Below are 24,059 nucleotides of genomic sequence, written 5' to 3' on the forward strand. Positions count from 1 at the left end.
TATCCGAGAGCGCGCGCGCAGACGACTTCCGCTCCCTCCGAGGCAGCCTCTCGAGGAGGAGCGTCGCTTCGAGTGTGGCACCCGCCGACCCGCGCCGTTCGCGCGCGCGTTCCTGCAGCTACACACCGATCCGCGTTCGGCGGGGCGCCGCGCGCGCGGGTGAGCGAGCGGCTGGCGATTATGTGTTTTGGATACGCGCCGTGCGTCCCTACGGGAATGATCGCGCGCGAGCCCCGCGAGCCGCCGCACGACGGTCGCGTCCCGGCGAGATAAATCCGCGCGCCGACTCGCGAGGCGCGAGCGAGCGAGGGCAATTGAGAAAGAAAGAGAGAGAGAGGGAGGGAGAACGTGCTCGTCGTCGCGCGCGCGACCGTGCGGTGCGGTGCAGTCCCCGGGCCCGGGCGGTCCACCGCCGCCGCGGGAACGCGAGTGCGCCCTGTGCGCCGCTACGGCGGCCGCCTCTGCTCCGCGTAGTACCGATCCCCCGCGAGGGCCGCGAGCCACTTGGCCGCTAAGCGAGCGGTACGACCAGGATACGTCGGGGTGAGAGAGCTATGCGAGCAGCCCGCGATCGTCCGCTCGCGCGCGCACCTACCGGGACCACCGTCACGGGTGTCGTTCACCGCTGATGTGCATCTTGGTGTTCTGAGATACGGGCTCCACACGTATATACACATATACTCACACACATACGTGTATATATATATATATATATATATATATATATATAATACACACATTATATACATATATACACACATACATATACGTACAATATATATATATACACGGCCGGGCGGCGGAAGTGTTTTGCTCGATCGTTCTCGTCGCGCGCACAGTCCGTGCGTTAACACGGAGCCTCTAGGTCGTTGTCTCTGCCGTTCGTGCTCTCCCGCCGCGCCGTCGGGTACGGCCCACCGTCGAGGAAGGCGACCCGCGCCCGCACCGTCGCGGCCCGCAGGAGAGTCCCCGACACTTGGACGCCGAGCCTCCGTCGAGCCCGCCCGTGTCCCGCCCTGGACACGCCGATTCGCCCGATTCGCCCGCCACACGACGGGTTATGTTTCCCACCTTCATCGGGATTCTAGGTGAGTCCACCGCCGGTCGTCCCATCGGACGGCGCCGCGTGACGAAATTCGCCGGCCTATCGTATACCTATATCTGTGTATATTGTCCCTTTTTGTGTCCGCTGTGAGCAATAAGTACTAGAAAAAAGTTGTGTGGCAGCAGGTATAGAGGCGGGATTCCTGGCCTTTGGCTACGAGACGTGTTCTTCTGCTTTATCTCCTGTTACAAGATCCCGAATCTTGAATGTTTAAGCCAAAGAATGTGTAATTGAACGACGTGCATTTGTGAGTCTTACTGAATAATCTACGAATTCTACGAATAATGTAATATATCTATCTCAGAAATTTGCATAAATCTGTTTCTCTATTAAAGCATATTTCAAGAAATTTTGCATTTTTTTTTATCGTAAAAAATTTGACATGCAATCACTGATGTGTTTAAAATTGTAAAAGTGTTCCTTTTAAGTAGTTAAGATGTTTATTGTGCTTATTTTCATGCATTTTTTTGTGTATCAATGTAGTGAATTAAGGTGGATTTGCAGAGTGGAATGATGTATTATAATTGTCATGAGTAAATGATTGTGTTTTGACAAGTCAGATAAAGTCCAGAGGTAGTTTTTTCATAAATTTATCTATGGATATTTAAATGCAGAAAGATAAAATAACTATTAATTATACTAGAAATATTTAGGAATCTACAGAAAGATAAGATATAATCTCATATAGAGAAGGAATGATTTGTATTTAATAATCATCTCACTTAAATTTTTAAATATACCATTTTTTTAAACCTTGTTTATATTTCAAAAAATTAAAGTTGTATCATAAGAAATTATTATTAAACGTAATATAAAATATTTAATAAGTGGATATACAAATATATTAAAAAGGGGACTTTTTTTTATGTATCCAAGCAGAAAATATATAGAATTAAGATTTATTGCTAATTAGTGTATCCTCTGAAATAATTTTAAGATTTCAAATAGCTTCAACTGAGGATGCAATTACAATTGCGTCCATTACTTTCAAATAGATAGTAGGATTAAGATCAAGGAACTTTTAACTGTTCCTTTATTTTTTTAGACATTCAATCGTGGTGGGAGGTGCCAAGTATAGCACACTTTTGCTCATTATTTAGAGCTGCCTTCAATCTTCTGGATTTTGATATTGAGGTATCTAATCAAATGCTAACTCTCTTATGAGTAAGCAGCGTATGTAAGGCCCGTTAGTACCGCTTCAGCATTTAGGCAGCGAAACAGCTGTCACGCTTCAGCTTATTATTTATTGGCTTATACATCATTTTGTTCTCTTCTTCACTTCACTATGAGTAACCGCATGCGAAACCGTGTCCCAATGTTAACGTCGCTGAAAATTGTAGGATTTGGAAGAAGCTTTGTTAACGGACGGAGGTACCGAGGGACGACTGCTTCAGGAACTGATAGTAAAGTTACTGGAGGGTTGCTTACCAAATGACACTCGCAATGACATCTCCACGTTTAATTATCAGATGTTCTTGCGTAGACTTTTCCGGAAAAAATGTCAAGTATGTATTAATGTCCAAGTATTGTTGGATACCTTACAACCCCCTCCCTCTCCCCCCCCCCCAAATATCAGCTGCCCCGATATTGACGTTAAAATGTAACTAACACGTTTGTACATCTGCACAGGAATACAAATGCGAAAATCCTTTTAATACAGACGTAGACTTTGAATTGTTACCGCTTCGTCAGAAAGTAGAGATACTACGTGCGCTCTGTGACTTCAGGCTTGACGCCGAAGACGTAGTACGTATTCGATCGATATTGTAATAATTTTACATATGCACTTCTCAAGCATTGGCATAAAGTGGTAATATTAATGGTAATATAATTGAAATTAACAGGAGCAATCATTGAGCAACTTGGACTCGGATAGTCTGCGAGTCGAACCTTTGGGACATGATCGTAAGAATTCTGCCTACTGGTACTTCTACGGCACTCGACTGTACCGGGAGGATTACATTGATACTTCTAACAGTGCCTCACACAAGCAGAAAAGTAAGCCGAGGGACAGAAAGCGTAAGAAACGACGGAACAGAGTGGCAAAGGAGGAACAGGAAGAGGAAGAGAAGGAGGAAGCTAGTTTAATAAACAGCGGCAACAACGGACGAGAGAGCGTTTGGCAAGTGGTTTGTTTTACCCAGCAGGATTGGAGCAGACTGGTTGAAAAATTTCGTGATTCGGTAATAAATTATTCCTCCGCTATAAAAACCAAGATGCGAATTGTTGCAAAGTTGGCAAAGATAAAATTATACTTGTATTTATATATTTGTGCCTATAGGAATACGACACCGAACGCAAACTTTATCGCACGTTGTCCGAGGACTTTATGCCGGAAATACCGAAATTGTTCGATTTAAAGGAGAAGCAGCAACGACGTAAGCTGTTACAACGTAATAGCTCGCGAGTGCTTCGTAGCCAGGAACCTGCTACACAGATGGATGCAGTCATGGTCAAATCCAAGATCAGGACTAAAACGACCAAAGGGAGTAAAAAAGGGACGCAAGCTTCGAAATCTTACGTTAAGGAAGAGACCACCCCGCCGTTACCGACTCCGCCGGTTCAGAAAAAAGGACGGCAAACGAACAATTCCCTGGCCTCGGCTGTCGGCCAGATTGTAATTCATACTAGGGACGAAGTCGAGGACTTGGAGAAGAAGAAGGGTATCGGTAATCACGGCGATGGTAATTACGTATCTCATAACTATGGCTACAAATATGGCTACTCGTTTGGCATCGAGGAGGAGGAGCGTTGTGTCGGCATGCACAAAGTTCTCGAAAGCGTCAAAGATCACGTGGATGCCTGGCCGTTTATTGAGCCCGTGGACGAGGATTATGCACCGAGGTACAACCTCACACACACACACACACACACTTTAAAAAATCGTGATTAACACTTATATCTGATTCAAGTTTGTAATAATGTCGTGAATAATTTTTACAGGTACTACAGTGTGGTACGCAGGCCAATGGATCTCAAAACTATGGAAGAAAAACTGGAAAATGGCTCGTATAAGAATTTAAACCAGTTTAAACGCGACTTTAGGCTCATTGTTGACAATTGTAGGCAGTACAATGGATCGGATAACGGTTCGTAATACTTCTATCAGTTTTTAAATTATTTGCATCTATTAGTGACTTTATTGTTATAAAATTTACAACGCGTTTTTTTATATTACAGAATACACGGATATGGCGATTAATCTTAAGGACGCCTTTGACAAAGCCGTAAGTCGGTATTTAGAATCGGAGACGTCCAGTGACGAGGATGTCACGTCTCCTCAGTCATTGGCCGGATCACCTACATCTGTATCGTGCCCTTCACGTCATTTATCTTCTTCGCACCACAACGCACGTAAACGTTCGAAAAAATCGACCAAAAAGTCCAAATCGTATAAACCTGAAAGTAAAACGAAGTCTAAGAGTAATGAGAAGGTGGACGAGGATGAAAAGAGGGGCAAAAGTATTAAAGTTGCGAAGAAGAAAAGAGGAAAGAAAAAAGGTAGAAAGGTGAAAGAGGAAGAGTCGGACGAGGATGAGGAGGAACAGGAGGACCAGGAAAGCGAGGATGCAATATCCGAGACTAGCATCGCAAAGAGAAGAAAAAACGTTGATGTAAATAGTTTACTTAAAACCAAAAAGCTACCTAAGGAAACGGAAGAATTAAAAACGTCGAATAAAAAAGCGAGCAGAGAGCGACATCAATCGAAAAAGGACTCGGAAATTGTGCGATCTGCCAAAGAGATGAAAGAAAATAAAAAGCGGAAGGAGGATTTTGAGGAAGATTACGAACCTCCAGTAATTGCGAAGAGTAAAAGTAGAAAAATCGAGAAGAAGGAACTTGAGGAAACTGCGATATTGACCGACAACACGAAGAAGAGCAAATTAAAGAAGATCGAAGTGGAAGAAAGTGAGACAGTATTTGAGGAAGACAAAAAACAATCTTCCCATGTCAAAACGAAAAAGAATCGTAAGAAAGAAAAGGCGAATTTAAAGACTGTGGCCAAGTCGGATGAAAAATCCGACAAGAGTCATATAAAGCAAAAAAATAAGAAATCAAAACAGAAGAACGAAGAATTGAAAAATGGAGAACTGAAAAGTCAAACAGATTCCAAAGATGTAGAATTAGAAAGTGCTTTAGATTCCAAACATACTCACATCTCCAAGAAACTCTCCACATTAATTGGTAATAAAGATGTAGACTCGCTTGATAGTTTAAAAGATAAGATAAGCGATAGAAGACGGGAGGAAAAATTGAAAAATGAAAAGGAAAAGAGGAAAGCGGCGAAAAGTGACACTCACGGTGTCTATTCAAAAAAAGTGCCTTCAAACAGTAGTACTTTCCATGACAATGACAAAGACGGTGCAAAGCGGTCAAAGTCGAAGAAAAGTACGAAGGAAGATAAAAGTGCGGATGACGCGATTAAGAAACATGATTCGGAAATCGCTGAAAATAAGAAAAGCACGCATGCTAAACATACCAAAGGAGCAGAAGAAAAACTCGCAACAATTCAAGCATTGAATCAAGCGACGGAGAAAACGCTTCATGTAAGCTTACAAGATATTTTCAAGACTATTTTGAAATTTGTTATTAGAATATTTGTATGCACGATATAAATCATTTATATCACAATATAAAAATTTTATATTTGCAGTTGTAAAATTTTTTAGAATTTAATAGAACTAATTTCAAGATGCAACATATGTCTAATGAGAAACTAATAATTTTAAATTTTTAATTATACGATTGTTTTAATTTATATATTGATAATTCTGTGCATATTATTAAGTATATTGAAAAATTAGACTGTCAACAAAATACTGCTTCCGAACTTGTATGCTTAATGCGAAGATTTACATTTTTTTAAATTTTATTTCCATTATGTGAATCACACACATACTGATTTGATCTATTACATGCGACAGGACATTAACAAGTGGCTTGACGATGCGCCCAGATTCTCGGGGTTCTCCTCTGGAAGCGACTCGCCAGTGCTTCACACCTCTTCCGTCGAGTCCAGTCGACCGGGATCTAAGGTCGAGGCTGCGCGAAAGAGACCGAGCTCCATCAAAATGTTTGGTCCTCACGGGCCAAGTCGACCGAAGAAGATACAGCGCACGATCGATCGTTTGCAGCCCGGTAAAAGCAAGGGAAATTTACTTCTGAAGAAACCGCTTAATGTGCCCAGCGCCAATGCCAACGATGCCGCGAGTTCTACGAGTGATAACGATCAATCGAATAAGGATAATGACGAAGAGCCGAAGCTCAGTTTGGGTACCGTGCTGAAAAACGTGGATTCCATTCAATTGATCTGCAAGAGTTTGGTATCGTCACCTAATCCCAACTTGTCGAACGACGACGAGGAAGAGGACCACTCTCTCACCACGGCTCAAGCGTCTAATGTCAAAGAGGAGAAGACGAGTGTTAAAAAAGCTGCGAAGACGTCGGTAGAGGAGAAAGAGGTGGCACGATCTGGTACGGAAGAAACGCAGAAACCAAAATCCGCGACGCCAAATTTGAGTGCCTGGATCAAAGCCTTCGGAGCGCCAAAATCAAAAAAGAAGGACGAGGAAGCGGAAGAGGCGGCGATGATAAAAAAGGACGGGGATTCGCAGGAGGCGTTTTGCGGCAGGCAACGACGGCTGAGCACCGGTGGCAGCAGCGTCAGCGAATCGGTGTCCAGTTTCTCTCAGGAATCCCCGCCGGCGCCACGCGCGACGCTTTCCCCGCAGTGCCAGCCCGTGATAACGCCGACCGAGCCGATAAGGGGCGCGGGATTTTATCAGGACGCGCTATCGACCGGGAGCAGTCCGTACAACAGTCCGTATTACGCGACCCCACCGAGATACAGCGCGCAGTTGCCGCCCACTCCGTCGCCGCAGAGCCATCCGTTGTCCCCGGCCTATCCGTCATCCTACGAGCAACCACCGCCCGTCTATCCCCAGGTACACGCGCAGCCGCCGTATCAGTCACCCTATCAGAAATCCTCGCCTCAAGACACCACCAACGAGGCGTATCCACAAATGTCTCCGCAACGTTTCCCGCAACAGTTGCCAGCCGGCAATCAGAATCAGTCACCGGTCTATCCTCAGCACTCCCCGCAAGCGATGCAGCCGGTTTACTCTCAACCGTCGCCTCAGACACCGCCGTCGAATTACTCGCAACCCTCGCCGCAACAGCCGTCTACCCCGAATTACTCGCAGCCGTCTCCGCAACAGAACGCGGTAGCCAATTACTCTCAGCCCTCTCCCCAGGCGGTCGTCAATTATCCGCAAGCTTCTCCGCAGCAGCAGCAGCAGCAGCAACACTCCCCCTACTCACAGTCCTCTCCTCAAACGCCGCCGAATTACTCGCAACCGTCTCCGCAGCAGCACTCTCCGTACGCGCAGCACACCTCGCCTCAGCAACCCGCCGGGTACGGTCGTTTGTCGCCGCAACCACCACCCGCGAATTACTCTCAGCCCTCGCCCCAGCCGCCCAACGTGTACGTGCAGCCGTCTCCTCAGCCGCCGAGTTTCTCCCCGCAGACATCGCCGCAGACGCATCCCGCCAACTATTCGCAGTCATCGCCGCAACCTCCGACCTCGTATCCGACTCCGCAACACGATCGGGCTTACTCGCAGTCGTCGCATCAACAAATTCAGACTTTCCCCCAGCACTCGCCGCAAGCGTCGTCCCCGTTCTCCGAGCCGTCGCCGCAGAACAGCCCGTACTCTCAAACGTCGCCGCAACCGCTGACCAACTATCCGCAGTCGTCTCCTCAGCAGCAACCGGCAACGTATTCGCATCCGCTACACTCGCCGCAGACACCGCCAAATTACTCGCAGCTTTCGCCGCAGCAGACATCCGGGACGGCAACGGGGACGGCAACGGCCGCGGCGGCGGCGGTGAATTACTCGCAACCGTCGCCCCAACAGTCTCGCAATTATCCGCAATCCTCGCCTCAGCAAAAGCCCCCGTGCACTCCTGCGCAGCCACCTCAACAGTCACCTAGTTATCCGCAATCTTCTCCACAACAGTCGACCGCCAATTACTCTCAGCTTCAGTCGTCGAAGAACTCGGAGGAGTACGCCGCTCAAGCCGCGGCGCCGTCTGCGAGTTATCCCCAGGACTTCAAGCAGAATCCTTCGTACATTCAGCAGTCACCTACGATATCGTCGTCCGTGAGCGAAGCTGAACACCGGACGGAATATCTGAAGTCTAACGCCACCGAGAAACCCACGACGGGCGAGCAGCAGCAGAGAAATTTTCCCGTTCAATCGGAATCACTGAATCTGAACGCGAATCATCAGGTCTATCAGTCACCGAGTCAGTATCCGCCAGCGTATCCGAACAGTTTTCCCAATGTCGAGCTTCAGAGGTCCGTTACGAGACACGGCGGCCAGCAGCAGACGCAGCAGCAGCAGCAACAGCCGCAATCGGCACCGCAGGAGTCACGAGCCGGTTTCACCGAGATCCAGCGCGGCTTCCTCGGCAAAGCACCGTCCGGCAGCGGCGATCAATTACCCGCGCCTGCAGATCAGACGCAGTTGTTGGCATTCCAGCAGAACTTGACGACAGCCCACGAGCCGCTCTATCCGAGCGGCTTCCAGCCGTCCGGCTATCCGCTACCGCCACCGAACTCGAGGCCGGTATATCCTAGTCCGCATTATTTCGACGCTAGCTCCAAGTCCGCCGGCGGTGGCGGCAGCGGTGCGTCTGGCAGTCCCTCGAGCAATCCTCCTCCGATGAAGAAACGCGCGTACGAGCCGCCTTCCAGCGAGTCCAGCGCGCGCGGTCTGCCGCAGGAGAGCGCGGTGACGCGTGCGAGTCAGGAGCAGTTTCCGAGTTTCGAGCCGATGATGGCCCTGTCGCAATCGGAGGCCGTGTCGGTCAGTCAGTACGACGGCACGCCGTTCGTGGGTGGCCTGACCGACTCTATGGCGACCAATTCGGCATACGCGCGGCTCAGCCTCGGTCTGGTGGGCCGGACGGCGGGTAAGGAGCAGCAGCAACTACTGACGATCCCGCGACCGCCGCCTGGGACGAAACCGGAGCATCTCGCCGCTTACGGCCGCGGCGCCGCGCCCAGTCCCGCCGAGCTCGAGCAGCTGAATCTGTTGAGCTTGCAGCAGGCGGCCAAGAACAGCCAGGGCATCCTCGCGATATCGCGACGGGAGAGTGACGTGCGAGCGACGCCCGTCGCCGCGATGACGCCCGCCGCGACGCCGTCCAAAACGAAGAGGAGCCGGAAGAGCAAGCATCCGCAGCAGCAGGAACAACCGAGCGCGGCAGTCACGGCGACGGCCGTGACGACGGCCGCCGTCGTCGCGGCAGCCGCCGATCAGCAGCAAGCGCCCGGAATGCCCGCTTTCCCGCAGTACGTGACCGCATCCGCTGCGACCGCGGCCGAGTCCATCGGCGCCCTGAAGACAGCCGGGGTGGCGGTACCGCCGCCCGCGGGTAGTGCCTTCAACTTTGCCGCTTCCGCCAGCGGTGCGACCGCCGGGCACGCGCCGCCATTCCCCTACGACAAGGACGCTACCGCGGCGGCCGCGTTCGCCTTCCTCACCGACGAGTTTCGCAATCCGGGCAGTTACTACAACATGGCCCTGCGACAGCAGCAGCAGCAACAGCAGCAGCAGCAGCAACCGCAACCGCAGCCGCCGATGGTACCGCCGACGGTGAGCAACCCCTCGGGCCAGCCGACCGCCTGCAACAAACTCAGCAATCAGCCATCGCCGAGGAACTATCCGCCGCCTCACTCGTTCCTCCACTCGGCCGCTGCTGCCGCCGCCGCCCAGAGATCGGCGGCGGCGGCGGCGTACGGCCCGCCGGTCTCCGCCTACGTGACGTCGCACGGGCCCAATCTGACAGTGGACCAGGCCGCCTATCAGCAGTACCTCCATTCGCTCTACGCCCTCCAGCCACCACCGCATCATCACCGATCCTGGCTTTAGCCACTAAGATCGCTGCAAGATCGGTCCGTGATTCGATGATGACAGATTAATCTTCTATCGGATCTCGAAACGTATCGCGACGAAGGACGATCATTTGAGATCTAAAGGAATACCAAATATTAAAGCGAAAGTCTCTTGGCGAGCGCGCGAGAGAGCAGCATGCCCTTATCATTTTTTTTTATTTTTTATTAATTCACAAGGGACATCCTCCTCGCGACTTGTCTTTTCTATTGTTTTTTACGTAAACTGACGTATCCGTGAGGCTCTCTACGGAAATTAGGTGAACCCATTTGTAGATTTCTTTGACCGCAGCTTCCTTTTTACGAGCGACCATCGCGCAATTCGGAAACTAACTTTGACACTTTTACACCGTTCGTCGGGAAGGCGGGGAAGCCTAACTTCAAAACATGTATATAAAGGACAAGTCTACATAGGAATTTTTGATAGTTTTCTAAAACGAGATTATAACCGGCAGGTTCAATAGCTCTTAAGTCGAGATCGCTAGCGCCGAGAGTCCGCAAAGAGTCGTCTATCAAAAGTTCCTCCGTGTGCAACGTCGGGCGAAACCATATCCGCGGATAAAATCGACCATACCTGCGGTATGCAATACATTATATAGTTGCGTCTATACTGTATACATATACAGGGTATCCCGAAATTCGCGAATCAAAATATAGCGAGAAAAATCAAGCAAAAGAGTTATTTGTAAATTTTTATTTTAAGCAGTTTTGAGATATAAGAGTTTAAATTCATGAATCAAAATGTAGCAAGAAAGTCTTCGAAAAATTAAGCAAAAAAGTTATTTGTACATTTTTATTTTAAGCAGTAGCAGTATAAATTTAGCCCATTATAGATTACGATTAAACGGAAACATGTCCGTGAACGCGTCGATAGTGTTAGTGATCGCGCATGTCACGCGATGCACTAATCTATAATTGACTGAATTTAAACTATTATATCTCAAAAATTACTGCTCAAAATAAAAATTTACAAGTAACTTTTTCACTTAATTTTTCAGAGACTTTCCTGCTACATATTTCGATTCGCGAATTTCGGAACACCCTGTATACATCGATGTAGATACAGGATGTATTATACATACATTGTATATTTAATGTATCATTGTCATGTGCAGCGTTACTCGAGAATGTGTTTTCGCCTGACGCTTACCTCCGCGTCGACAAGTGTACGCGCGAACGAATTTTGCACGTGCTCTCCTTGTCGGTATGTATATCTTTGCGCGCGTGCGTGCTATGCGTCGGGACACGGAATTATGCAATATTCAATTTTTGCGGTTTTTTTTTGTTTGTTAATCAGCTGGTCGACGGGCGTCCTTCCTCTCTGTAGCTCCGCCGTTCGGGGAGGTCCGTGTAACTCGCCGAGTGTAATTCGTCTAAGCCGTCGAAAAAGCGGCTTTCCGTTTTGATCTTACCCGTTTGGTTCGACAGCGAATTGAAATTGTCGAGCTCATAGATGGGACTCTCCCGCGAGGAGGAGGAAGCCGGAAGAGAATTTTCTGTGTATAATAATTATCGGGAGCGCGCTCCGTTGCTGGTGTACGTTATGTAGATTGCCTAGCGTCGTAAGATATAGCACGTAAGGGAGAATTAGGCTTTCTTTGTATATATAAAACACATATCTCGCGTAGAGGACGATGTGCTCGATCTTGAAGGGATCTCGACCGTAACGAGGGATCTGTGCAAAGATCCCCCACCCCCCCGGAAAGGGGATCGGTCGCGAGAGAGACGCGATGCTGAATCTCGCGATGTGGAAAAGAGAGACGTGTCTTTTCTGGGTTTTTTTTTTCTTTGTTGGAAAAGGCGCATATTAATTAGGTATAACGAGAGATCGGCAGAAAATATATGTGTATAAGCATGTGCGGTAAAAAAAAAAGCAAAAGACGAAATATACCGTAACACGCCGCTATCGTCGTACGCCCATTAACTCATCTTTATCGTTGAGCTGAGTATCGTCGGGGGAGTAGAAGCGGTATTGAAACTTATAAATATATACATATATATTGTAAATGTATATTGTAAATGTATCTATGACAAATTAAAGCGCAGTTTGTTACAAAATCGCGAGGTTTTGCACTGTGATAGCAGCTATCTCCCGGTATGTATATTGAGTCTCCTCCCTTCTACACAGGGCGATTCATTTAAAATGCTCGTTAAGTGCCTTGTAAATCGAAATTTTTTTTTCTCCATTACCTGCGCCGTTATTTTACTATTTTGTTATTTGCAGAAGCACGACTGCACATATTCAATATTTTCTTTGTATCAAAAATGAATGTTTAATTGTTATTTTTTTTTACGTTATTTTAGGAGCAAAAAAAACTGTACCAAACGCAATTAAAGAGAACAGGAATTCTTTTTCTTCATTATACATTTTGTGCTTTCTTTTTTTTTCCTCTTCATTTTATTCTTATCACTTCATTGGGTCCGTTTATGTCTGTTGCACCGTCTTTTATATCTTGTACGTCAGTTTGATTGCACGCGCGCCTGTTCGTTTCAAATGCGTGAGGTACAGCTGAAGCAGATCCAGCGATACCACGTGAGTTCTCCATAAGGTTCATTTATTTTTAGAGAAGATTAAATTTACCATATCCTGACTTTTATTTATTGCACTCTTACGTTCCTGATGTATTCTGTCTTCATCATTGATTATCATATACCAATATACCTGCAATGACGCTTGTCTTTTATGAAAAGCTTTTAGGAAGCCAAACACAGTTAATTCCTTTTACATCTCTTCCGATTGTCTTTTTATCATAATATAAGAAACCAAAGATAATTCTTAAATATTTTTACCTAAAATAACGTTTTGCAAAGAAACATAAAATTATGAAGGAAGATGTTTTTCATGAAATGTGCGCGGAAAAATTGTATGTCATTCATTCATGACGTAACAGACAATGTACGTTAAATTACGTGCCGGGGAGCGTGTGTATATATATATATATATATATATACGACAACGTGTCGTACGAACGGAATCACCGGCCCAGTAACAAGACAGCTGACAGCGATATAATTTGACGCCGCCGCTGCGGAGGGTGGGCGGGGGAGGAGGGGAGTCACACCAAAAGAACGCGACACGCGCGTGTCGTGTGTAGCACACTGTGTGACCGCGCGTTCGTGGCTCGGATGTGCCGCAAACTGCATGGGGCGGAACGTAGTGCATGCGTTTCGTAGCCGCGCGAAGAGGAACGAGGCTGGCGAGCGGTGCGAGCCGACGGTGGCCGACGCGGGGACACGCACCGAAGAAGCCTCCGTTGCGTAACGGACCGACCGACGCGTCGGAGCGGGAGGAGGGCAGGAGAGAGAGAGAGAGAGAGAGAAAAAAAGAAGAGTATGCTCGTCGAGGCGGCCGAACGGCCGCTTTATCTGTGATTCACGCGATAGCACGGAGCGCTCCGCGGGCGTGCGATACGCGACGCAATAGGATCGCAGACCGCGGGGACGATCGGCCTGGCCTAGCTCCCGCGAGCGCAAAGTGCAAAGACTCGGTCGCGCAGCACGATCTTGGCTGAACGTCCCCGCGCGGGATGGTGCATCGCCGCGGAGGTTCCGCGGGATTCACGTCCGAGGTATGTACGAGTTTCGTCCAATCTATCCTCGTGGCAGGCGATTTCCAGGCGGTGACGGCAAAACCGAATCTGTCTCGCACGCGCCTCGAACTTCTCTCTCTCTCTCTCACTCTCACGCCGATTTCTCATGTTGCATTCCCTCCCGAACTGGCCACTCGTCAGGGTCACGATTGATCGAACTTCGATTAAACTTGTGATCTGCAGCGATTAAATTCAACCGTCGTTCAGCCAATAAGTTTCGCGGGCAGCAAGCTCTAAACGATACATTGACCTTGATCTAATCTTCCTCTCCAATTAATTAGTCCATCCACGTTAACGAGATAGTGCAAGTATATATATCGCTCGACGATAAGTTAATGACTAATTCGGAGTTTGCTCGCTCTTCATTTAAATCAAAGTAATGCTGACTAATTCGGAGTTTGCTCGCTCTTCATTTAAATCAAAGTAATGCTGGTCGTAAAGATAGAGGGAATGTCATTGCGAGAGTCGAGAACAGAGCTCTACATGAAGATATCTAGAATTGTTTAAAGATATGTATTATGCAATGCGCAATATATTGTTACAATTTGCTCTTTTGTTGCAGATATAAGCTGTACAAGTCAAGGATACAAGTCGAGGTCGATTGACCGCGCACCGTCTGAATCATGTTGCAAAACGTGAACAAGGAGCTAGCCCCTATAAAGTCACATTATTTTCTTTACAATGCTGGTAAGTTCAATTAAAAGCTCTTCGCCTCTTCGACAGCGAAAAGTATCGCCTGCATCCTGTATTAATTATGCTTACCTTATTTGCAGCGACGGCGCCGATGGTGCAGTTTCTGCCGACGATCGGAAAGCAATTGGGCTTCTCCGCGACGATCGTCGGCACGATATATACAGTATTACCAATTTCTGGCCTGATCGCGAAGCCGCTGTTCGGCACCCTGGCCGACAAGTTCAGATTGCACAAAACCTTCTTCTTGATATTCGAAGCTCTATTGACAATAGCGTTTTTCTCTATTTATTTCATTCCCGAATTAGACAGGAGTGCAAACGTCACTCTTATCTGCGACAAAGATTTGCCGTACCTGGAGATTTGTCCGCAGACGGAGTTCTCGAAGGAGGCGTTAAGCGCCGTATTGTTAGAGAATATCCACGTTGACACAGTCTGCCAGGTGTGTACAGATGTAATTTTACTCTAGTCCCTCGTATTATATAACTAACGTAATAATAATTCGTGTTCGTAGCTGTCTTGCAAAGGAATATCTCACGGTTTCCTGGAACTGTCTGGCAAAAACGTATCTGCGAACAGCACGTTCGAGTTTGGTGCGATCTTCGACATGTATCAAGATTTGCTTGTAAGAAAATTTATTGTGGAATTTTCTTTATCCGCCTCTCGTGAGAGAGACAATTTGCCAACGCCGCAACTCTATTGTGAGAAATAATTTACAGACGAAGAAGTGCGTGGACGTGAAGCTGCGCACGTTTCTCGACGGCACTGCACACGTGCCGGTATGCGGGGGCCAGCTGAGGGCTTGGTGCACGGCGACCTGCCACAATAACAGCATGTTCAATCATCTTCTGCGGGAGGCCAAGGATTCGCAAAGTGACACGAGACATTTTACGTATCAGTTCCATTTATTCCTATGGGCGGCCATCGTCAGCTGGATTGGAATGGCCGTTGTAGTCAGCATAGCCGATGCCATTTGCTTCGATCTCCTTGGTTCGTATTTACGCTGTCGCAACGTTGTCGTTAGACTATTGGCTATTTTTTTTTTGCATTTCACATTTCAGGTAACGAAAGGCGGAAAGATTACGGAAAGCAAAGGATGTGGGGCAGCATTGGTTTTGGTATTTTTGGTGTAAGCGCAGGTTACCTGATAGATCTCTCCAGCAAGGGACAATACGAGAAAGATTACACTTGCATATTTTACATTATGCTGGTGGCCATGATCGCCGACATCGTGGTGTCTGCAACATTGAAAAAGGTAAAGGAAGAAGCTCCCGAGTGCCCTTAAGGTGCCTACTCGTAGGCGCGTCACGCGTCATAATTTATAACAATCTTTATTTGTCGGAAACAGTTATAATTTCTGGTCCTCACTGGGGCCTATGAACTTTTGAACACTGGCGACATACGCTTTTGCAGTTGGATCAATTCAACTGTAAAACGCGACAAACGCGACAGTGCTGGAAGTCCACTACCCAGAAATGATCGGTCCACAGGTCTCGATTCGACAACATTGATTCGATGTCTATAGACATCGAATCGACGTCTACGGACCGATTATTTGTTTGCCTTGATATATTTAATCTAGTCATTTCTCAAATGACGCGCCTACGAGTAGGTACCTTTAAGCTGTATTATATTATAAGAGATAAACTGAGAGACTACAAGATAGGGCAGAAGAGTTTGATACTTCTTATTTATCGAAAGAAATCCAAAATTGGCAGGTAATGGGGCAGTATCGTTACAGAAAGATCCAGATTGCTCTGCGAACGAGCCGTCGCTATTTCGGGAGCTCTTAAGCGTTATCCGAGAAGGGAGAGTATTGGTGTTTGCCTGGTGGTGCATAGGCGCCGGGATGTGTACGGGCGTCATTTGGAACTTCCTGTTCTGGTACAGCGAGGACCTAGCGGGCCCTCATGTCACATGGACTAAAACTCTGCAGGGTCTGATGACCGGTGTTCAGTGTTTCCTAGGAGAATTACCCTTCAACTTTATATCGGGCACCGTGCTGAAGAAACTCGGCCACGTTAACGTTATGAGTCTCGTGTTGCTCGTCTATGCAATTAGGTGAATAATTAAGTTTTTTATATCTCTCTCGTCAAGTGTATAATTTACTTCTGCGTTGCTAAAAATACCAATTTAATCCCGCAGATTTATGGCATACAGCATTATATCGAACGCCTGGCTATTCTTATTTCTTGAGCTGCTCCACGGACCGTCCTTTGGTCTGTGTTGGCCGACGATGGTATCCTATGGCGATAAGGTGACACCGTCCGGCACGAAAGCCACTATGCAAGGATTCATCGGTGCTGTTTTCGAAGGAATTGGTTAGTTATATTAGTTTGATATCGTATAGGATCGTGTTCTCATATCTCGATACAAGCTTTTTATTCGTTATTCATTTTAGGAGTGGCAAGTGGTAGCTTCATATGCGGTTGGCTATTAGACTCTTACGGAGGTGTTGCGGCATTGAGAACATTTTCAGTGGGTGCTCTTTTGTGGCTAGCCGCCTTTTGGTTGATGGAGCTCTTACTGAAGAAATTGAAAGCCTACCCGCTATATCGAGGCCATAATCGTGAGTAACGATTATGTGGATATATAAATAATAAAGGAAAAGATTAATCGCATTATTCTGCGATTTATAATTAAAAGTTGTCACGCTCGAAGATATTGAAAAAAAAATGAGCACACACTCTGAAGCTTATATTAAAGTTAAGACCGCGAATTTAGAGACATCTTGTACATTGCATGAATCTACATTCTAATTTGCACCTTTAATAGCCGCTCTTGCATGTTTCACAAAAACAGTTAATAGTCCAATAATTCAATATTCCTACTGGTTCTTTTTCAGATCTAGCGAATTATGCCAATCCAGATGATGCTATTCTTATGACGATAAGTCAAGAATTACAAACTTATTAGTAGGACAATTTTATAATACATGATTTTATAATTTTATAATTTATCAATGAATTTCCTTTGATTAAATAAGTGAAAGTGTTGTCGCACGATTGAAATTGAACAAAGTTAATTTTTCACTGCATATGTACAACTGGAAAAAATAATCGTCTCTCACACATCGTGATATTTTGTCTTTTTATAATACATTAAAAAAAAATTCAGTATTATATGTCATACAGATATAAAAATGTATATATCGCGTCACTGTCATCGTAATATATATATATATTTTTTAGAGCTATGTATATTTCTTGTTTATAATTTACCTTCACGCCTTCATGCACGGATCACAGAAATGTCGTTTTATAGAAATATATAATTATCAAGCGTGTGCGTATGTTTACGAAACATCGGAATGAAAAAGGGCGAACTGTGAAAGTAATAATGCGTTATTGAAAAGCGGAAAAGCATGTTTTAACTTAAAAATTATTGAGCGTTTAAAAGCAATAGATGATTTTAAGATTCTTCAATTATTATTAAGTCTTTACTTCAGCAACAGCTTAAATCCTGAGGGTTTATTCACGGCATTGCGGGATATTTAATAGAATGCCATCAACGAGGTAAAGCGAGGGTAAAGAGGTGTTAGCCGAGATAATACGCGCAGAGATTAAAATTGTCAAGTTGGTCAGCAAAATATCTCAACCATTTATTCATTGTGAATCCATTTTTTCCAAGAGCGGAGATATACCAACACTAACAAACATAGCATGCCTGTTTCGATCGCAATCAGTCGATTAGCACAACTTCCTTACGAATCTCGTCTACTCTATCGATAAAAAGCTACAAATAACTTTCTTTCCATTCGTACCGCGATACACGTAAGTAATGACCGCGGCGCATTCGCAAGTGTAATTCCTCAATAATAATCCCGCGTACCGTCCGCCGGCGGTGCGCGGGAGACTCGCATCGCGGTAAACGTTTCCGTGGCGTTAATCTTGTTTCGGCGTCGATGATCGTCGAATGACGGGGCGTGACGGTGAGGTTTGACTGGTACTCGGTATGGGGTCTATCATAGCTTGCAGATTCGGGATCTCGCCCGTCGCGGTCTCGCAGCAATCGTTCATGATGATCCCGGCGCCCGGATGGATGAACGCGAGGCTGCCCTCGCTGGACGAAGCTAAGCTGGTCGAGAGAGGCGGAGATCGTTCCTTAGGCGACGCCGAGGAGGCGGGATTACCCATCGGCGAAGTGTTGGAGTACGTCGCGGTCTCCAGCTTGCCGTGGAGCTCGAGTATACGGCCCTCCAGTACAAGATTGATCTCCACTTGCGCCCGATACTTGGATTCGACAGCCTCCAACTCATACGCGTGTTGCTCCTTCGTCTCTTGCAGCAGTCGTTGCAGATTCATCAGTTGCGTCTCCTTACGCGCCTCCTTATTCTCCAATTCGCTCAAGCGTGCTTTCAGAGCCTCCAAGTGCGACGATCGTGACTCCAACTGTCGCCGAATATCTGCAAAAGGGGATTTCGATGGTATACTATAATTTTGCCTCTCTCTGCGCAGAGCACGTCATTATCAGGCTTTCGAAAATGCTTACTGTTCAACTCTTCTGTACATGACTTCTGAATCTGCGCCGTTTCTTGTTTGGTTGCCGGTGAGAAAGTACTCGTGTTCTCTTCTAATCTTAATTGCGCCTGCAGGAAAAAGAGAGACACGTACGCAATTATTTTCATAATTATGTAATATTAATTTGCTACAATTTTTTTCAATTTAAATTCTCATGATGCCAAGTTAACATAATTTCTTAATTTCCGAAAAAAAAAATTAATTACCTCTCCTAAAAGCACGAACTTTTTCTGCATAGTCTCTACAACGTTTTCTAATTCTTTACCACGATCCGCAGCCTTCAATGCTGTCTTAAGCTGGTGTCCTGCGTTGAAAAGTTCCGCCTCGACAGAACGAAGTTGTTGCTGCACTTCGGCCGTCTTTTTTTGTTCGCTTTTCAATTCCAATTCTAGATTCTCTAGGCGATCTTTGCACGCATGGCTCTGTCGTTGCTCCTCGATGCACTATAATACGTGATGAGCGATTATTAGCAGGTTTCAATATTTTTTTCTTTTCCGTATATGTTTGAAAATAAAGAAATAGATACTTTAGTTTGCCAATGATGCACAGTTTCTTTATATTGTTCGTCTGCTTGATGCGCTTCCCTCTTGTTATGCTCCAACTGCGCTTTCAATTCATCCACTTCTCTTTCGATCATTTTTAAACGCTCAGTCTGTAGAACAAACAAATGCCAAGTCTATCAATGGTCGCATAAAAATTTATAATAAATATTGTTTATGAGAATAAAAACGGACCAAAGCTAGATTATGCTCTTCCGAAGCTCGCGAGTCTCTCAATTTACCGAGCAGACGTCGGTTACGCTCAGCATGGACTTCCCGTCGCTGCCGCTCGAATTGCAATTGCATTTGCATGAGTTGAAGTGACTGATTGGCGCAAGTTGGATCCATACCATCGTCCTCTGCCCCGTCCTCCTCCGCATCCTCCTCCCCTTTCTTTTTCTGTTTCAGCCTGGTGCCGTTTGTTTCTGAAAGAAGCCTAGTATTTCACCTCACTCGTCAAAGATATTTACTATTACACGTTATTTACAAAGATTACTTCATATTTACTCGTTTTACTGGAAAAGCTATTCGTTCTTGTGCAAGCCTCGATATACCGATCGAGCATGATGATTGGCGACATTCGCGAGTCAGAACTTTCTTGACTAAAGTTTTGGCTGTTCTGATCTAACATTCCTGTGAGCAGATGCTCATACGGATATAAATCACACGTTTGACTGCTGGCATCCTCGCGTCCCTTCGCTTGATCCGTCACGTCTTCGCTACATTTCCTCTGCACCTCCATGTCCGGACAAGATCTGGAGTGTCGAATCTGCGCATATAAACATTATTTTCATTGCTGCTGCAGCGTGAAATATTATATGCAGTAATCTTTGGGGAGCTCCCTCGATACTTCACTTTGTGCGTTACGTTTGAATTTGGTTCTTCTACTGGGAAATGGCATTGCGAGTACAGTCGAAGTTGATAAATCTTTTGCGATAAAGCGCCATACGCGTTTCTCTCGCTTCGCCCCTCAGACTGCGCTTCGACGTACTTTGGCATTTCGACCGCTCCATTCCCGTGCGAACTGACAATCTCCAACACCTGGTGTTAGAATAATTCCGTACAACAACACGTCTGTATTTAATCGATAGAATCTACTAGCAAATTGCTCAAACCTCTTGATCCTCTTGCCAAGAATCATTCTTCCCGTTTTGACTTATAGCCATTTCTAAGAGCCTACCGTTTTCTTCGCTATTACTCAATGATTTCTGCGACTGTAGAACGTTTTGTCTATCTGTCATAATTTTACTTAGCCTATTCGAAAGAAATCCATGTGTATTCGCTGCAATGTCTGTACTTTTTACTCCGGAGGAATTTACAGGTGTCGGCGTCGACGGCCGAGACGATGTGCCGTTGCCCAACGCGTTCAGAGCGCGCACTGCGCTAGACCCCAGAGGCGCTTGTCTCGTTGATAATTTTCGTAGATCCTGCGTGAAATACAGTATGTAATAGGGCTGTTACTTTTTACTTCGAATTTTAATTATTCTACTTGGGTAATTTTACTTTTTACTTATTCGAAGTTTCGAAGTTTAAATTAAGTTAACTTTGACCTTCCGAAGTTTAAGGTGCCTTCGAAGCTTTGAAGTTTCAAAAAATACATTTGTGCAAATTTAATTAAAAATTCTTATTAATTTTACAATTTTTAATTTTCTGTTTTTAAGATTGTTGGTAATTTTCGTAAATTCTGCGTGAAAAACAATATGTAACTCCGAACGTTAAAGAAAAAAAATGTATATCCCTTCGTATACCTTAACAGGCGTTGTTTCGGGGGTAGCTTCTATAGCAGCCTCGGGCGGGGAAGTACCGCTTCTATTGTTATTAGGCGTCGGCGGGGCAGAGCGTGGCTCGTGAGATGCGTTTTGCGGCGGGCTGCGCGGTGACACCGTCTTGCTCGGCGACCAGAACTCGGGATCGTCTTCCCCGTTACTAATCTCCGTGGTTACTCCCCCGCAAATGTTTATCGGCGCGCAAGTGATGGAAGATTGTTCTGTAAGTGCACAAACGAAGCCGTCATTTTCTATCGCATTCCTCGGGAAGGGTAGACATACAGGTATGAAGATAGCAATAATGCTGACCTAGAGGTGGAGTGCACCGAGAGTTAACTACTCCTAAAATTTCTTCCCGACATTTGTCTAACGTAAAACGGCCACATTCTATCACAATATCGTGATGTTCCATTTTTTTCCACCTGATGGTGCAACAAAAAGAAGTGACAGTAATTTAGACAAGTGATGACATAAGATATATGATAAAGATTATTATTACATATTTAATATACGCATACCTAGTGGCTGAAATTTCTGCATCCTTGGATGCTGTGACAAGAGAAGGGTGCATGCGCACCGAATCCAGCATGGGTCTGATAGTATGAGTAAATGTAGCCAATTGATCACGCTGAATGTACTGTTGCTTCAGGTATGATATAAAATTGCAAGGATACATCGCGTACAGTCTATGAAATAAGCCGTATAATCCTACCTGTAATAAACACGACGGCGGTGGTTAAGTAGTTTACGTTTATATTAACGTTTACGACACTTAGTAAAATGACTTTGTAAACACCTCACCTGCAAATGTATGAGGTACAAATGGTCCTTGTCGATGACATTTGGTGCTGTGGTCGAAGTAAAAGGGGTAGAGGGAGAAAGTAAGGACGATTGATGATGATAATAAAAGGCCAAGCGGCCGAATACCTCAAATATTTCTGGTAGATATGGCCCTAGAGCAGCAGGTAACATTGGTAACAACATTACTAACAGAAGAAGGGCACTCATAAGTGGTAATATATCTGCCTCCACCTTGAAAAATCAGTTTTGTAAAAACTGTACATACATCTCAAGTCTTTCTGGTATTTTTAAAAAACATTTTTCAATCGAATCAAATATTATAATAAATATTATGATATTCTGAATGTAAAGTCCTTATAATTGACTCACATCGATAATTATTGACGTATGAAAATTACGTATATACGGCATATATTTATGTATCTGAAATAAGCGCGATCATGTTAAAAGCATGATAAGAAATTCAGAATTGACCGATTAATTGAGGAAGTTTTTATGCGTATATACATAAATGAACATACGACTCGACAGGGAAGAGGAAAAAAACAGGGAAATGTATTACCTTAAGTAATTTGAGTAGATCTCTGAATAAAGCATGACTGGCTAGCTTGTACAACCAGGTAGGCTGACGTCTGGCTATATGCCCAAGCAACGTGAGTGCCTGTATTCTCTGCCTACTATTGCCAGGTTTTGAAAGAATGTCTGACAAGCGATCCAATAGGTGTTTATCGTGCGGATCTCGTACACCTGCTAACACCTCCGCCGTCCTCAGGGAGTTCGTAGAAAGATAATAATCGAACAATCCATTTACCAGCCAACTGTCCTTTGCTGTAAGTGACCCGACGGGCAATTTACAAACAATCACATTATATCTGATGCTACAAAACATGCACGTGTATGTGTGTGTGTGTACTTACTGCATAAGAAATGATCGTGGAATACTTTCTTGATCTCCTCGACCTCCCCGAGTTTATTCGACTCCAGCAAGTAAAACAGATCGGCGACGCCTGCGGGACCGGCGCTCATCTTGACGGAACGATGGCTCGGCTCTCCGGAAAAGATCCTACTCTCTCATGGTCCTACGATCAGGCGGTGGAAGTGGAAATCGGTTCGGCAGCGTCGCTCTGAGCCATCCGTCGTCTGTCACGCAAGACAGGCATTGTCTGGAGCGACAGGGATGCCAGGGTACCTGCGGAAGGGAAAGAAGATACACCGCGTGAGAGGCGGATCTCTGACGGATCGGAGGACAATCCCCCGGGATCTCGCTGCCAGCAGCCGCGACACTACCAGCGACTACTCGAGTGTCCAACGGATCGCTGACCGCGGGAGTCGAGTCGGGCGACACGTCTCGGCTCGACCGTCGCTCCGCGCGAGGACGACACGTCGCGACAGGGTCGTGCGATCACCCGCGCGAACTGTCAGCGCGCGTATTACCCTTTACCCGCTGCACCAGACACTCTCGACACGGGAGAGCCCGTCCCGTCGGTCGGTCGTCCTGCTCCGCGCGTAACCGCAAAACTGTCAGTCCCGCTCCGACGACGACCGGTCGCGCGACGAGCCCCCACGGCGCGCGCCGCGTCCGCGACGTCGGGGCGAATCCTCGGCGGCGAGTCTCGCGCGCATCGGGGCGAATCAACCGGGGGGCAACTCACCCGAATCTCATCGAGCACCTCCACGAGCGAATTCCTGCGAGTTCTATGGCGACTGGCGAGCTCGGGTGGTGGGAAAACCTCCATATATCTTCCTCGGGGTCTCCTTGGTGCTGCCATCTCGCCGCTGCACCATTCTCGTCCGGCATTAACTTTCTCAGAACTAGACCAGAGATCTGAGATCGTCGCGCGTATTGACTTGTTAATTATTCTCGTGAACGCGAATTTTTCACGATATTTTTCAAATTCCGTTCTCTTGCATCAAGTTATTTGGATATTTCTAGGTTCGCGCTGCTTGTATTTTTTGCACTCTTGAATATTCGCTTCCTCTTTCTCCAACATATGATATATGATATATTTATCTCGTTTTCAAGTGCAATAATTTTTGAGGATTCTCTCGGGTTTTACGATATTTAATAGAAAAATTTTTCTTTTGAAAA

General features: G+C 46.0%; 3 protein-coding genes across 4 annotated transcripts; 2 read left to right on the plus strand and 1 right to left on the minus strand.

The window, feature by feature from the left end:
- Window positions 1–1,060: 1,060 nt before the first annotated feature.
- LOC105449543 (protein split ends) lies at window positions 1,061–12,427 on the plus strand. The gene is made up of 9 exons (XM_011688799.1): window positions 1,061–1,088; window positions 2,151–2,239; window positions 2,446–2,610; window positions 2,735–2,851; window positions 2,950–3,288; window positions 3,387–3,949; window positions 4,049–4,194; window positions 4,286–5,652; window positions 6,031–12,427. Exons 1-9 carry the CDS (start codon window positions 1,061–1,063, stop codon window positions 10,042–10,044), a joined length of 6,828 nt encoding a protein of 2,275 aa, XP_011687101.1. The 3' UTR covers window positions 10,045–12,427.
- Window positions 12,428–12,512: 85 nt separating this feature from the next.
- Window positions 12,513–17,296, plus strand: LOC105449381 (major facilitator superfamily domain-containing protein 6). Of its 2 annotated transcripts, none has more exons than XM_011688582.1 (10): window positions 12,513–12,597; window positions 14,217–14,341; window positions 14,428–14,786; window positions 14,859–14,969; window positions 15,064–15,334; window positions 15,406–15,599; window positions 16,086–16,405; window positions 16,490–16,665; window positions 16,746–16,913; window positions 17,190–17,296. In XM_011688582.1, the coding sequence occupies exons 2-10, from the start codon at window positions 14,278–14,280 to the stop codon at window positions 17,258–17,260; spliced, it is 1,734 nt and encodes a 577-aa protein (XP_011686884.1). In that variant the 5' UTR covers window positions 12,513–12,597; window positions 14,217–14,277; the 3' UTR covers window positions 17,261–17,296. The 2 variants fall into 2 exon arrangements, with proteins under 2 accessions (XP_011686884.1, XP_011686883.1); XM_011688581.1 differs by lacking the exon at window positions 12,513–12,597 and adding an exon at window positions 13,146–13,633.
- Window positions 17,297–17,918: 622 nt separating this feature from the next.
- Window positions 17,919–23,738, minus strand: LOC105449385 (hamartin). The gene is made up of 15 exons (XM_011688587.1): window positions 23,623–23,738; window positions 22,888–23,159; window positions 22,533–22,798; window positions 21,971–22,201; window positions 21,688–21,881; window positions 21,479–21,591; window positions 21,152–21,390; window positions 20,519–20,830; window positions 20,259–20,444; window positions 19,911–20,172; window positions 19,599–19,828; window positions 19,391–19,516; window positions 19,071–19,307; window positions 18,836–18,932; window positions 17,919–18,749 (listed from the first exon to the last, which is right to left on the minus strand). Exons 2-15 carry the CDS (start codon window positions 22,994–22,996, stop codon window positions 18,229–18,231), a joined length of 3,123 nt encoding a protein of 1,040 aa, XP_011686889.1. The 5' UTR covers window positions 22,997–23,159; window positions 23,623–23,738; the 3' UTR covers window positions 17,919–18,228.
- Window positions 23,739–24,059: the final 321 nt, after the last annotated feature.

This window comes from Wasmannia auropunctata, unplaced genomic scaffold (assembly GCF_000956235.1).
Source record: "Wasmannia auropunctata unplaced genomic scaffold, wasmannia.A_1.0 LD336076.1, whole genome shotgun sequence".
In the NCBI taxonomy this organism is placed as follows: domain Eukaryota; kingdom Metazoa; phylum Arthropoda; class Insecta; order Hymenoptera; family Formicidae; genus Wasmannia; species Wasmannia auropunctata.